At 47.0% G+C, this 15,974-nt stretch overlaps 1 protein-coding gene and 1 pseudogene across 1 annotated transcript; both read left to right on the forward strand.

Moving 5' to 3' along the window:
• On the forward strand, window positions 1–936 carry LOC141996287 (olfactory receptor 52R1-like; annotated as a pseudogene).
• An 11,067-nt stretch (window positions 937–12,003) lies between these two features.
• On the forward strand, window positions 12,004–12,951 carry LOC141996396 (olfactory receptor 52M1-like). The gene has a single exon (XM_074968378.1). It carries the CDS (start codon window positions 12,004–12,006, stop codon window positions 12,949–12,951), a length of 948 nt encoding a protein of 315 aa, XP_074824479.1.
• Window positions 12,952–15,974: the final 3,023 nt, after the last annotated feature.

The following is a 15,974-nucleotide window of genomic DNA, read 5'->3' on the forward strand; positions in this document are numbered from 1 at the left end:
ATGTCATGTCTGAACACCAGCACCCGCTCCGACCCTGCTGCCTTCCTCCTGGTCAGCATCCTTGGGCTGCGGGAGGCCCAGTTCTGGATCACCTTCCCTTTCTGCATCGTGTATGTCATTGCTGTGCTGGGAAATGTCATTGTTTTCTGCATTATAAAGACTGAGTCGAGCCTGCAAGAGCTGATGCACCTCTTCCTGTCCATGCTGGCCGTCACTGACCTGGTTCTATCCGTGTCCACCCTGCCCAAAAAGCTGAGCATCTTCTGGCTGGGCTCCAGGGAGATCGGGTTCTAGGCCTGCCTCACCCAGATGTTCTTTGTCCACTCCATCTCGTCGGTGGACTTGGGCGTACTCATGGCCATGGCCTTGGATCGCTATGTGGCTATCTGCTGCCCCCTCCGGCACTCCAGCATCCTGTCCGTCCCAGCCATAGTGACAATGGGGAGCCTGGTTCTGGCACACGGGGTCCTTCTGGTGAGCCCCTTCTCCCTCCTTGTCCTCAGGCTGCCCTTCTGCCAGCGCTGCCTCATCTCCCACTCATACTGCGAGCACATAGCCGTGGTGAAGTTGAGGTGTGGGGATGCTACAGTCAGTGTCATTTATGGCCTGTTTGTGGCTTTTATGCTGGTGAGATTTGATGTGCTTATCATCTCTGTGTCCTCTGCTACGATCCTCCAGGCCGTGTTGAGGCTGCTGCCGTCTCAAGGCCTTCAGCACCTGCACGTCTCTCTTGTGTGTCGTCCTGGCATACTACAGCCCTGGCCTCTTCATCTTCCTCACCCACCCCTTTGGCCTCAATGTCCCCCACCAATTCTACATCCTGGTGGCCAATCTCTGTGGGTGCCCCCCCCCATGTGAAACACTATTGTATATGGGGTGAAAACCAAACAGATCTGGGAGAACATGCTCCATATCTTCCAGCAGAACGGCATCTGAGCAGTGTGTGCCTGTCTAATTTAATCTAGGAATATAAAACATTCATCGCCATGGCCTCTGGCCCCTTCATGGTCTGACATCACTCACAATGGTATGTGATCACAGAACTGTCACCATGGACTCCGAGTGGGCTCTTTATTCGCACTAGCCCTTCTGCATATGGGTGCCCATGTCTGGGTGACGCGGGCACCCAGAAACAGCAACCAAAAACCCGACTGTCCAGGCAAAACCATGATGGGTGGAAACCACATGAAGTCTCATTTGATGCTGTGAACTTTTGTTATCCTTATGTCTCTGGGCTTTTCCTGTACTCTTCACGCACTCACCTTGTGCTCAGGGGCAGGAGGCTGGGGTGGAGGCATCTGTCTATAAATAGGTTGGTCTTTTAAGACTGTCAGCAGCAAAGCAGATCTTGCCGGGACAGAAGAAGGGAGGAACTGCTTTCGAGATAAAAGCCAGTTTCTACAGCTTCTCTGCAAAGGGTTGGGCATGGAAGGAATGGAACCTCCCCAGAAAAGGGAACAGAGAGAGGAGGGGTTGGTCCAGCCCTTTAAAAACACAGAGACTGGATGAACCAGAAGAAGCTGGGGTAGGAGACAGGCACAAGGGCGGCAGAGGGGACTCTTTGGTTGCAGGGCTCTGGCTGCAGGAGAGAGACAGACTCAAGCTGGAGGAGAAGTTAGGAGTTCTACGAGGTGGCCCCTGGACACCCCAAAGGGCTCTGAACAAATCCCAAAGTTTCCTCCAGGGTGAAGTGGACAAAGTAATGCACGTTGGAAAACATCATTCCAAATATGCATATAAAATAATGGGGTCTAAATGAGTTTTTACCACTCAGGAAAGCGATCTTGGAGTCATTGTTGATAGTTCTCTAAAAACATCCATTCATTTGGCAGAAACAGTCAAAAAAGCTAACAGAGTGTTAGTAATGATTAAGAAAGGGACAGATAATAAGATGGAGAATATCATAAAATCATGACTCGTGTGGAGAAAGTGTGTATAGAAGTGTTATTTATGACCTCTCATAACACAAGAAAGAGGAGTAACCAAAATAAATGAATAGGGAGCAGGTTTAAAACAAAAAAAAAGGGAGCTTTCCTACACACAATGCACAGTCAACCTGTGGAACTCCTTGCCAGAGGATGTTGGGAAGGTCACAATTAAAACAGGGTTAAAAAAAGATGAGATAAAATCATAGAGGATAGGCCCATCAATGACTATTAACCAGGATGGCCTGGGATGGTGTCCCTTGACTCTGTTTGCCAGAAGCTAGGAATGTTCGACAGGGTATGTATTCCCTCTGGACTACTTGGCATTGGTCACTGTTGGAAGACAGGATACAGGGACACATGGAGCTATGGTCTGACCCAGTATGGCCGTTCTTATGATCTTATGTTCACTGAGGCAGGGAATGGTGTGCAGGTATTGTATTGTGTGTATTTGGGATCTCTTGTGCTGTCTGAAGTAAAGGAAATGATTTTGAAACCCCGTTTGCAAGGCCTGGGTCTGTTGCTTTAACAATCCTGTGCCCGGAAAGAGAGAAACTAGAAACAGAGTGTGCCCAATGGGGAGCTATGGCAAGGGTGTGCTGAAGCAATGGGAGAGTCTGGGAGAGCTGAACCACGTTAGGGTGAAGAGAACAGCTTGTGGACCTCTTCACACAGGTTTGGATCACCCAGCCCCACTCCCCTTCCACTCACAGTCCCTTAGCATCCATGGAGCAGCTCCAGGTTTGCTGTCACAGACCTGCTCAAGCGCCCGTGGCTGAACACCCACCAGAAGGGTGCGTTTGGGTCCCACATACTGGACCCATGTGATTTTGAGTCAGAGCAGCATTCAGGTCCTGCCTCTAGCTCTGGGTTTCTAGCTCTGGGTCTCTAGGCCCAGTCTCGGGGTGCAGCTTCCATTCTGGTGCCTCCCTCCGGGAGCGGGGAGCTGCACACCAAGCGCCAAGGCCCTGAGGCTAGTTTCCTTTGCTCTGTACCTTGGCATGCTTTTCTCCTACGGTACAGAGGAGAATGCAGTCTTTTTCAGGACATGGATGTCTGTCTTATATAAAAATACAAATTTAGAATTCAGAGAGCTCCAGTTCTATAGGTACATTGCTGTGACACTCTGTACCCCCAAAGCAAAACCCTGGCACCCCACTTTCACCACTGTTATATAGTTGTCAAAATCTTGTACAAAATATGTCATGTGAGGTATCTATGGAAACGCTGTGGTTTGCTGAATGTGATTATCCTATTTGTGTCTGTATCGTTTTTGCCGCTGAAGTAACAAATATTGACGAGCTACCTGTATTTCAAATGTGTTTGCTCCTGTGGTAACTCCCACAAAGTAGTTTACATCCAGTCTAGCCAGCACATTGTGAATGCATATTCGACTGGATGGCTCATCGATGAACACAATGGGCCATGGTAGAAGCTTGTCCCCATCTGTAGCCAAAATGTGGGTAATGGCCCCTGGTGTGACTCATCAAAGCATGCAAGGGCATGTGACACTGGACTCCATCTTGTGCCTGTACTTTTCCACTAACTGTGCTGGTATCTCTGTTTGGGACAATAAAGTTCCCTCCACTTGGCAGAAGATAGAAAAGGGGGAAGTGTTATCACCACCTGTTCTCACTCTCCCCACAACTCAACACTTTAAACCACAGCTAGAAGAAAAAAACTTTGACTGGAGAGGTGGTCAGTGGTTGGAAAGGAGAAAAGCAGGAACCTCTTCAAAAGTCCACCAATCAGAACTGTTGTGTCCTGCATACAACGAGGCAGGTGATATTGCTGAATACTTCACTAGCTTTGAGATGCTGTATGTGATTCCTATGATTCCTGATAACCACTTTAGTTGCAAAGTTAATTGGTAAAGATTTGAATATAGTCAATAAAATGCTAATTGAGAATCTTTTAGATTTTTCTAAATTCAAAGAAATAGTTTTGAAACAATTTCAGATTACCCCTGAAACATATAGAGTGAAATTGACAAATCCTCAGAGGGGTGCTGGTGTGAGTATTGCGGAATATGTGAATAAAATGAAGGATTTGATGGGGAAGTGGGCAAGGGGCAAAGGTGTTACAAGCTTTGAAGGAATGTTTGATGTTGTTGCTCAGGAACATTTCTTAAATATATTTTAAGATGATGTAACACAGTGTCTGTGGGAGAAAAGGGTGAAAACTGTGGATGAGATGGCTTGTCTAGGTGATGATTTTCAGCAGACACAAGAATCTATTATGAATAAAGCACAGACAGAGTGTTTTACACTTGGTGGGAAGCATGTTCCGTTTTACCCCATTCCTCTATGCTCCACAGAGGGCAAGCAAAAATGCAAAGTCCCCTTACATCCTTACCTCACCCCGGGCATACCAAGACACCAAAGATAAACTTAGACTGAGATCCCTACTGAACGGGACACTGAGGGAAAAGGAAAAACAGGAAATAAATGCATGCCAGCGTTCATAGAGGAATTGGACGACCCAATGGATGTTGAACAAACCAAATTGTCCAAGCAAAAGGCATAGTAGAATAAAAGTACATGGAAACACCTACCTGTGATAAAAGATTTGGTGATGATGTTAAATCTGATGATGCAAAGTTTGATACTAATAGTAAACCTAACAACAAAGTGTTTGGTATTGATGGTAAATCCGTTGAAAAGGTGTAATGTGCATGATTTTTGGGAAAAACTATTTGCCGTGCTATGAGCAGTAAACAAGAAGCCCTATGGGGATAGGGCTTCTCAGCTAACATCTGTAAAGAGGTTCAAAGCTTCTCTCAGCAGGTAAACCATAATAAACCTGGTCTGCTGTGTAAAAGTGGAAACTGAGTCACCCCACCTCATGGCATTGTTGAATATCTGTGTTGAGATATCACCAGTTGGAAAAGCACAATGGTAAACAATGCTGCACAGACATTAAAAGAGTTTTTCTAGTGACCCAGAGAAGGCACATTTGCTGACTTTTGAGATAACTAGACTGATCTACAAAGTGTTGGAGGGACACAGAACTCTGCAAGAACACCTGGGGGTAACACCACAATGTTTGCAACACCTGGGAGTTGCATGGTCAATACCTAATTAAGGCCTTTGGCACACTGCCACCGCATTAGTCTTTGACAAACACTCCTGCAGTAAACTAATGGGTGAGTTCTGATATTATTTGCCCCATAGCAACACCCTCGTGTCCCCATATTTACCATGGTCATTTGATTACAATTTTTTTATAAAAAGTTTGTCATGTAATGTATCAATGGAAAAGTTATCATTTGCAGAACATGATCACCCTACTTGTATGTATCTATTCTTTTTGTACCTAAAGTTATGAATATTGACGATGTACCAGTATTTCAAATGTGTTTGCTCTTCGGTAACAGCCACAATGTAGTTCATATCTGTCATAAATATAAAGAGAAGGGTAAACCCCTTTAAAATCCCTCCTGGCCAGAGGAAAAATCCTCTCACCTGTAGAGTGTTAAGAAGCTAAGGATAACCTTGCTGGCACCTGACCAAAATGACCAATGAGGAGATAAGATACTTTCAAAAGCTGGGAGGAGGGAGAGAAACAAAGGGTTTGTGTCTGTCGGTACGCTGCTTTTGCCAGGGATAGAACAGGAATGGAGTCTTAGAACTTTTAGTAAGTAATCTAGCTGGGTACGTGTTAGATTATGATTTCTTTAAATGGCTGAGAAAAGAACTGTGCTGAATAGAATGACTATCCCTGCCTGTGTGTCTTTTTTATAACTTAAGGTTTTGCCTAGAGGGATTCTCTATGTTTTGAATCTAATTACCCTGTAAGGTATCTGCCATCCTGATTTTACAGAGGTGATTCCTTTACTTCTATTAAAAGTCTTCTTGTAAGAAAACTGAATTCTTTTTCATTGTTCTCAGATCCAAGGGTTTGGGTCTGTGGTCACCTATGCAAATTGGTGAGGATTTTTACCAAACCTTCCCCAGGAAGTGGGGTGCAAGGGTTGGGAGGATTTTGGGGGGAAAGATGTGTCCAAACTGTGTTTCCCAGTAAACCCAGTTGAAGTTTGGTGGTGGCAGAGGAAATCCAGGGTCAAAGGATAAGATTAATTTGTACCTTGGGGAAGTTTTAACCTAAGCTAGTGAAAGTAAGCTTAGGAGGTTTTTATGCAGGTCTACACATCTGTACCCTAGAGTTCAGAGTAGGGAAGGAACCTTGACAACATCCCATCTAGACAGTATTTTATGAATGAACCATTCAAGGTAATGATGCATTAAGAAACACAATAGGCCCTAGAAGAATATTATCCCCACCTGATGGATGTTCCTGCGAATGTTTGAGCCAGGATATGGATAATGGTCTCTGCTATGAATTATCGAAGCATGCAAGGGCATGTGACCAGCTCATGTGACACTGGATTCCGTCTTGTGCCTGAAATTTTCCACTAACTGCGCTGGGGGATTTTGCTTGGAAAAATGAAGTTCCCTCCACATGAGAGAAGCTGGAATGGGGGAAAGTGACATTGTCACTTGGACTTACTCCCCGCACAACTCAACACCTGGAACCACCTTAGGAATAAGGGCCGAACTGGGGATGTTGTCCCAAGATGAAGGGATTTCCAGCCTGTGTATGAAAGACGGGTGGGCTGTTTGTTCCATCAGGGTGAGGCACTCCATGATTCAACTCCTGTCTAGCATATAGAAATTAGATTGATTTTGTTTATTTCTTAAGTAACCAACCTTGATGTGTTTTCTGTAACTTATGTAACTTTAGTGCCCTCATGGCCAAGACGGAGCCTGCTCTGCAGGCAGCTCTGGCCAAGAGACGGTGCATCCAGGAATGCAGCAGGGAAAATCCTTCCACCCCAGGAGCACCTGTTCCAAACTCCCCAGAGTGAACACACCCACCCACCAGAAAAGTACAAGAGATATAACAAAGGGAGATATTTATTTACAGAGGGATGAGAGGAGAAAAACAACCAGGAGACGTATAGGGGGAGCAGTAGAACAGGGTTGCATCCAAACCAAGGCCCCATAGGCCCAGTGGGAGCACAGGCTGCCAGGGCAGACGCCCAGCAATGCGTCTGCACACAGAGTTCAGGAGTCCTGAGCAACGTTCCAGTCCAGTGGGGAGTCTTGGGTGTTCCTGGTCATCTTCGGCGCCAGTGATCTTTCCCCAACAAATTCCTCCGGTGCCCTCTTCTGCCACTCTCTGCAAAGCCACCCAGAGCGACCACCTCCCCACTTAACTAGCTACAGCCTCCCTCCTTAGTCCCAATGCAGAGTCACCAGCCCCAGGACTCACAGCCCCATGCAGCTCTGGGCAGCAGTGATAATGGGTCCAGCTCTGGCCTGTCCTTCTCGGGCGATTCCTCCCTGGCACAGTACTTCTCAGGCTCCTGTCCTGGGGTGTCCCTGATCGGCCGCCCTGTCCTTCCCAGGCTTCAGGCAGGTTCTCTCTCCTCCCCTTTGTCAGGGGCCTCCCGGCTGCAGCCCTTCTCTCCCCGGGCTCCAGAGCTACCCCCGCAAGTTTCCCTCCTTTCTCTCACTGCTTCCCCTCCCAAATCAGAAAAGATTTAAAGGAGCAATGCTCTCTAAACCCCAAGGGGTTACACTTATAACAACTTAAAATCCATCTTTATAAACTTAGTACATCTGCTTTCTATTTATTTACCTAAAACAGTGTGTTATTTGAAGTATAAAGGGAAATCTGCTCAGCAACAGGGGCTGGTGAATTGTCCTCTCCACATTAGGGGAAGGGGGCAGGGCAATAAACTTACACTGGTCAGTCTTCCGACAAGGGCAAGACAGTACAGCTCTGAGGACCTAGGCTGGGGAGCTGGGGGAACTGGCTGGAGCCTCTCTCTTGTTGGTTCACGAGTGGCTAGTGAAAGTTTTCACATAACTTCAGGTGTGTGAGTCTCTGTCTGTGTATGACTGTGTAAGTGCAAGACCTGGAGGGGCTTGCTGCTTTTCACAACCTCACAGGCTGTTTCAGATTTCACCTACAGAAGTCCGTCGCGCCCCCGCCAATGAACAGGCCCTACAATAGTATGAGTCCATTTCCCGCTTATCATGCCCTCAGTTACTGATGGAGAAACCATTTTTATGGCAGAGAACTCAGAAGTCCTGGGTCTGTCATTCTCTGTTTGATTTTGGCCAAGTTATGTCTCCCTGTACCTCAGTTTACCTATGGATATAATGCGGATGTGTACATAGTGACTTTCCTTTGCTAGCTCTTTTGAAGATCCTTCAATGACAGGTTTCAGAGTAGCAGCCGTGTTAGTCTGTATCCGCAAAAAGGAAAGGAGGAGCTGTAGTGCATGAAAGCTTATGCTCAAATAAATGTGTTACTCTCTAAGATGCCACAAGTCTTCCTGTTCAATGAAAGGTTCTACGTGGTGTGATAATAGTTACTGATCAGAATTACTGATCTCTGATCCCGTAGCGAAAATCCCTTGTGCCTTAGAAAGTGTTCGTGTCTCCCCTCAGTCATCTTTCTCCAGATCCGTCTGTTGACTATCTACCCATCCCTCTTGGCCATTTCGACAACATCATACCCTAAGAGATCTAGTCACTTTCCCTCGGTTTCTTAGTAATCAACTGTAATTTTTAATTATACACAAATACACAGAGCAGCCAATTCCCCTCTGACTCAGTGGAGAGCCCAAGAGTTCTCATCTCCCTTTGGGAAGTTCCCACAATTATTGGTTGTTGTTGAATCTGAATAACAAACACAGAAGTACAGACATGGAAACAGAGACATGAGCTAGAAAGTGTCTGGTCTCCAGCCTGTTTACATCCAGATGCTGCTTCTCCCCTAGAGGCTGAGCGAACCCCCCTGGGACTGCACTGAGCTATATTATAAACAATGCACACCACTGTCAGCTCTCCGTGTGGGATGTTGCTGCAGATGCTGGGGTAAGAGAGCTATGGGACACGGATACCTGAGGGGGATTCCCAGCAAAGACCCGTCTCAGAAATCACAGGTACCCATCTCTTTCAGTTCGACAAACCAAGTGCAATGTATGCATGATGAGATAGAGAATAGGTCTGAATTCATTTCTGCTCCACACAGCCACTGAACATCCCAGGGCCCTTGCCACAGTTGCAGAATTTGATCTAGTATCATGGGCCAAAATGCCCCTCTTTGCTGTGCTCCTCGGTGATGGCTCCAGCCCTAAGGTGGCTTCATTTCTGTCACACAGTGGATCCTTCAGGACGAAAGTTGTTAGTAGACGTCCAGTACAAGGCTAGATTCGGAGGCTGTGGCCTGCAGTTTGCTCAGGTCCCAGTGAAGTGCTGTGGCACCCCCACTGTTGTGTTTTAAATGTAGACAAGCCCTCAAGCAGATCTTCCAGAAAATCATCCAGTCTGGAGTAAGAACTGAGTAAAACATCAGGGGCCAGCTGTGTGTTAATGCACAGACACTGTCACTTCCTTTAATGACAGGTTTCAGAGTAACAGCCCTGTTAGTCTGTATCCGCAAAAAGAAAAGGAGGACTTGTGGCACCTTAGAGACTAACCAATTTATTTGAGCATAAGCTTTCATGAGCCATGCGATTACAGACATGAAAGTTGCGATATTACAACAGAAAAACTTCAAATCCAGACTCCAGCGAGAGACTGCTGAATTGGAATTCATTTGCAAATTGGATACAATTAACTTAGGCTTGAATAGAGACTGGGAGTGGCTAAGTCATTATGCAAGGTAACCTATTTCCCCTTGGTTTTTTCCTATTCCCCCCCCCCCCCCCCCCCGTTCCTCAGACGTTCTTGTTAAACCCTGGATTTGTTCTGGAAATGGCCCACCTTGATTATCATACACATTGTAAGGAGAGTCATCACTTTAGATAAGTTATTACCAACAGGAGAGTGGGTTTGTGTGTGTGTTGGGGGGGGTGGGGGTGGGGAGAAAACCTGGATTTGTGCTGGAAATGGCCCACCTTGATTATCATACACATTGTAAGGAGAGTGATCATTTTACATAAGCTATTACCAGCAGGAGAGTGGGGTGGGGGGAGAGAAAACCTTTTGTAGTGATAATCACCCATTTTTTCATGGTTTGTGTGTATAAAAACATCTTCTGTACTTTCCACAGTATGCATCCGATGAAGTGAGCTGTAGCTCACGAAAGCTTATGCTCAAATAAATTGGTTAGTCTCTAAGGTGCCACAAGTACTCCTTTTCTTGTCACTTCCTTATCTTGCAGTTTAGGGCTTTGGCTGTTAATAGGGTGGTGTGGCGGGGCGGGAGTTACCAGACTTTATCTGCTGAAAAGCATGGAGTTGCTAGGACTACTCATTAACTTAAATATAACAATTTTTCAACGTGGGCAAGACATCGTCTCCCCCAGCTTGATTCTAGAATTCGGTTGAACTGTTCTGCCTGATACTTTCAAAATTCAATTCAGCCAGAAGTAGACACCCAGCTTGGGAAATTTCCAGTTAATGTTTGGCAAACTTATACCCAACTGAAAGTGAAGTCTTGTAGTTCAAGGTGTGAGACAGACTGAACTATGCCATTAAAACTATGGAGGAACGTTGCCACAGATATCAAGAGGAAATGGGTTTGAACTACAGCATAGCAGATTTAGATTTTATCTAAGATAAACTTCCCAACTGTAAGAACAGGAGAACAATGGAACAGACGCCCAGCCAAGTTGTGGAAAGTCCTTCACTGGAGGTTTTCAACAGGAGGTTAGATAGTCATCTGTCTTATATGGTTTAGACTCAACAAATCTGCAGAAAAGGACCTAGGGGTTACAGTGGACGAGAAGCTGGATATGAGTCAACAGTGTGCTCTTCTTGCCAAGAAGGCCAGTGGCATTTTGGGATGTATATGTAGGGGCATTGCCAGCAGATTGAGGGACGTGATCGTTCCCCTCTATTCGACATTGGTGAGGCCTCATCTGGAGTCCTGTGTCCAGTTTTGGGCTCCACACTACAAGAAGGATGTGGAAAAATTGGAAAACATGCAGTGGAGGGCAACACAAATGATTAGGGGACTGGAACACATGACTTATGAGGAGAGGCTGAGGGAACTGGGATTGTTTAGTCTGCAGAAGAGAAGAATGAGGGGGGATTTGATAGCTGCTCTCAACTACCTGAAGGGGGGGTTCCAAAGAGGATGGCTCTAGACTGTTCTCAGTGGTAGCTGATGACAGAACAAGGAGTAATGGTCTCAAGTTGCAGTGGGGGAGGTTTAGGTTGGATATTAGGAAAACCTTTTTCACTAGGAGGGTGGTGAAACACTGGAATGCGTTACCTAGGGAGGTGGTGGAATCTCCTTCCTTAGATATTTTTAAGGTCAGGCTTGATAAAGCCCTGGCTGGGATGATTTAATTGGAGATCGGTCCTGCTTTGAGCAGGGGGTTGGACTAGATGACCTCCTGAGGTCCCTTCCAACCCTGATGTTCTATGATTCTATGAAATCTTGCATCTTGGCAGGAGGTTAGACTAGCTGATTGCAGCTCCCTTCTAACCCTGTCACTCTTTGATTTCATGATATAAAATCCTAGTGTCAACCAGGTCTTACTCAAACTCAAGTTATGGAGCTCAATACTGGGGTAACTGGGTGAAATTTAAATCCCTGTGTAATACAGGAGGTCAGACTGGATGATCTGATGGTCCCTTCTGATTTTGAATCCTATGAATTTATTGATATTGAAAGTAGTTGAGGCAATGGCCAATGGACAATCCATTTGTGAATCCCATTCAACTAAGCTCTTTCCTTCAGTAATATCTGTGGCAAGGAGTTCCAAAGGCCAAATATGGATTCAATATTCAGTTTTCTTTTATCAATTGTCTATGTTCAGACTTTCAATGCAATTGAATGTTCCCTTGTTCCTGTGTTATCCAACAGAATAAATATAAATGCCTGAACTACTTTCTATATCAATAGATTCATAGGCTTCGAAATCAGAAGGGACTATCAGATCATGCGGTCTTTTATATCATGGAAGAGCCTCAAGCAGTGCATGTAGTGTCTCATATTCACATTGTCTCTTCATCCAGGTATTTGTACTGCAACCATCACCTTAGACCCTTGGCACATACAGGAAGTCAGGGGAACGTGCTCCAAGCAAGAGATACCTTCTCCCCTATTCCATGTCAGATACCAACACAACCCACTTCACCAACCCCTCCACTTTTATCCTGCTGGGCATTCCTGGCTTGGAGGTGACCCATGTCTGGATCTCAATCCCCTTCTGCACCATGTACGTCATAGCCATCTTGGGGAACTTTTCCATCCTGTTAATTGTGAAGAGGGAGCCGAGCCTTCATGAGCCCATGTACTATTTCCTCTGCATGCTGGCCGTCACTGACCTGGTCCTGTATACTTTCACCATGCCCAAAATCCTGGCAATCTTCTGGTTCAATTCCAGGGAGATCAATTTCAGTGCCTGCCTCACCCAGATGTACTTCATCCTCATCTCATCTCTGTTGGAGTCTGGGATCCTCGTAGCCATGGCTTTGGATCGCTATGTGGCCATCTGCCATCCCCTGAGACATTCCACCATCCTGACAAACTCCGTGGTGGCCAAGATTGGCCTGGCTGTGGTGCTGCGTGGTTGCATAGTTCTACTTCCCTATCCCTTACTGGAAAGACAGTGGCCTTATTGCAGAACGAACGTCATCTCCGAGCCGTACTGCTCACACATAGCTGTGCTGAAGCTGGCCTGCGCTGACACCCGTGTTAGTAGTTACTATGGCCTCTTTGTGTTATTCTTTGTGATGGGTCTGGATGGCATTTTTATTGCCGTGTCCTATACCCAGATCCTCAGAGCCATCTTCAGCCTCCCCACAAAAGATGCGCAGCTCAAGACTTTGGGGACCTGTGGCTCCCACCTTTTTGTCATTTTAGCCTTTTACATCCCAGGTCTCATCATGTCCCTCATGCACAGATTTGCCCAAAATGTGCCCCTGCCTTTCCATGTTCTCATTGGCAATATGTACCTCTTGCTGCCCCCCATGTTAAACCCCGTCATCTACGGGGTGAGGACGAAACAGATCCGGGACAGGCTGCTCTGGCTCTTTACCCATAAAGGGGCCTAAAGTTTTCTCCTGGTGCTCTAGCTCTCACCCCGAGCTCTGTGAAGAGCTGGCTGGTGACATGGTTCTGGGGCCCCTTCCCTGAATACCTGACTGGACAGTCAAAGTGACATTAAATCCTTTCCTGGCCTTAACCGTGCTGTGTCAGCGTGACAAACTGAGTAATCTTTTTGTGTACAACTCATTGTCCTATAGGATTGCTACCTTTCTAATTGCTTTTAACTGGACCTCTGAGGCCCCACGCCCAGCCCTGCTGAATCCCCAAGGCCCTGTCCCCTGCCCCAACTATTTCCACAAGGCCCCTTCCCCGTCCCACCTATTCCCCAAGGCCCCGCTCCATTTTCAACATCTTCCCCCAAATCCCAACCCCTGTTACTCGCTCCCCTCCTCTCCAACCCTATCTACTTGCTGGATCATCTCTACCTTCCTCCTCACCAGCCAGGGCTCCCTCTGCCCCGGGGCTGGGACGGGACCTGCTGCAGCCTGGCAGGGACCCTGCTGGGAGGATGCAGCAGGCAGGCCAGTCCGGAGCAGAGAGGGAAGCCAGAAAACCATATAAAATCATCTGTGAGTTGGGAGCAGGGACGAGAGGCAGGCAGCTGAGGTTGTGCATCATAGAGCATGTCAGCCCGAAAGCTCAGCTGCAAAGTCCTGAGGGCAGAGACCATCATGTGGCTCATTTCCTCAGCTTTCAGCGATAGTCTCAAATTGCAGTGGGGGAGGTCTAGGTTGGATATTAGGAAACACGATTTCACTAGGAGGGTGGTGAAGCACTGGAATTGGTTCCCTAGGCAGGTCGTGGAATCTCCATCTTCAGAAGTATTTAAGGCCTGGCTTGATAAAGCCCTGACTGGGATGATTTAGTTGGGGATTGGTCCTGCTTTGAGCAGGTGGTTTTACTAGGTGACCTCCTGAGGTCTCTTCCAACCCTAATCCTGTATGATTCTATGATTTGTTCCTTCTGGCGGGGGGCCTGTAGCTGGCAGGGTCCCAGCAATAGGGATGGCTGGGAGCCCTTTGCCCAGAGCCAGGCCTCGGGGGCAGGGCACGGGATCAGCTTTGAAGCTCGGAGGAAAACAGCTGAGAGAAGCGGAGGGATCAGCCCCTGCATTATCTGGGAAGGCGGGATGCTGGGCAGAGGCCGGGGTGGCTGCGGTAGCTCACACGGAGGGAGGCTGCCAACTAGACATGGAGCCATTGATCACTACTCGTTGAGCCCGACAATCTAGCCAACTTTCTACCCACCTTATAGTGCATTCATCCAGCCCATACTTCTTTAACTTGCTGACAAGAATACTGTGGGAGACCGTGTCAAAAGCTTTGCTAAAGTCAAGGAACAATACATCCACTGCTTTCCCTTCATCCACAGAATCAGTAATCTCATCATAGAAGGCGATTAGATTAGTCAGGCATGACCTACCCTTGGTGAATCCATGCTGACTGTTCCTGATCACTTTACTCTCGTGTAAGTGCTTCAGGATTGATTCCTTGAGGACCTGCTCCATGATTTTTCCGGGGACTGAGGTGAGGCTGACTGGCCTGTAGTTCCCAGGATCCTCCTTCTTCCCTTTTTTAAAGATTGGCACTACATTAGCCTTTTTCCAGTCATCTGGGACTTCCCCCGTTCGCCACGAGTTTTCAAAGATAATGGCCAATGGCTCTGCAATCACATCCGCCAATTGCTTTAGCACTCTCGGATGCAACTCGTCCGGCCCCATGGACTTGTGCACGTCCAGCTTTTCTAAATAGTCCCTAACCACCTCTTTCTCCACAGAGGGCTGGCCATCTACTCCCCATGTTGCGATGCCCAGCGCAGCAGTCTGGGAGCTGTCCTTGTTAGTGAAGACAGAGGCAAAAAAAGCATTGAGCACATTCGCTTTTTCCACATCCTTTGTCACTAGGTTGCCTCCCTCATTCAGTAAGGGGCCCACACTTTCCTTGGCTTTCTTCTTGTTGCCAACATACCTGAAGAAACCCTTCTTGTTACTCTTGACATCTCTTGCTAGCTGCAGCTCCAGGTGCGATTTGGCCCTCCTGATTTCATTCCTACATTCATTCATTACTACCCAAGATCCATAAACCTGGAAATCCTGGGCGCCCCATCATCTCAGGCATTGGCACCCTGACAGCAGGATTGTCTGGCTATGTAGACTCCCTCCTCAGGCCCTACGCTACCAGCACTCCCAGCTACCTTCGAGATACCACTGACTTCCTGAGGAAACTACAATCCATCAGTGATCTTCCTGATAACACCATCCTGGCCACAATGGATGTAGAAGCCCTCTACACAAACATTCCACACAAAGATGGACTACAAGGCGTCAAGAACACTATCCCCGATAATGTCACGGCTAACCTGGTGGCTGAACTTTGTGACTTTGTCCTTACCCATAACTATTTTACATTTGGGGACAATGTATACCTTCAGATCAGCGGCACTGCTATGGGTACCCGCATGGCCCCACAGGATGCCAACATTTTTATGGCTGATTTAGAACAACGCTTCCTCAGCTCTCGTCCCCTAACGCCCCTACTCTACTTGCGCTATATTGATGACATCTTCATCATCTGGACCCATGGAAAAGAAGCCCTTGAGGAATTCCACCATGATTTCAAAAATTTCCATCCCACCATCAACCTCAGCCTGGTCCAGTCCACACAAGAGATCACTTCCTGGACACTACAGTGCTAATAAACAATGGTCACATAAACACCACCCTATACCGGAAACCTACTGACCGCTATTCCTACCTACATGCCTCCAGCTTTCACCCTGACCACACCACACGATCCATCGTCTACAGCCAAGCTCTGCGATACAACCGCATTTGCTCCAACCCCTCAGACAGAGACAAACACCTACAAGAGCTCTATCAAGCATTCTTACAACTACAATACCCACCTGCGGAAGTGAAGAAACAGATTGATAGAGCCAGAAGAGTACCCAGAAGTCACCTACTACAGGACAGGCCTAACAAAGAAAATAACAGAACACCACTAGCCGTCACCTTCAGCCCCCAACTAAA

This window comes from Natator depressus, chromosome 1 (genome assembly GCF_965152275.1).
Source record: "Natator depressus isolate rNatDep1 chromosome 1, rNatDep2.hap1, whole genome shotgun sequence".
Classification (NCBI taxonomy): Eukaryota; Metazoa; Chordata; order Testudines; family Cheloniidae; genus Natator; species Natator depressus.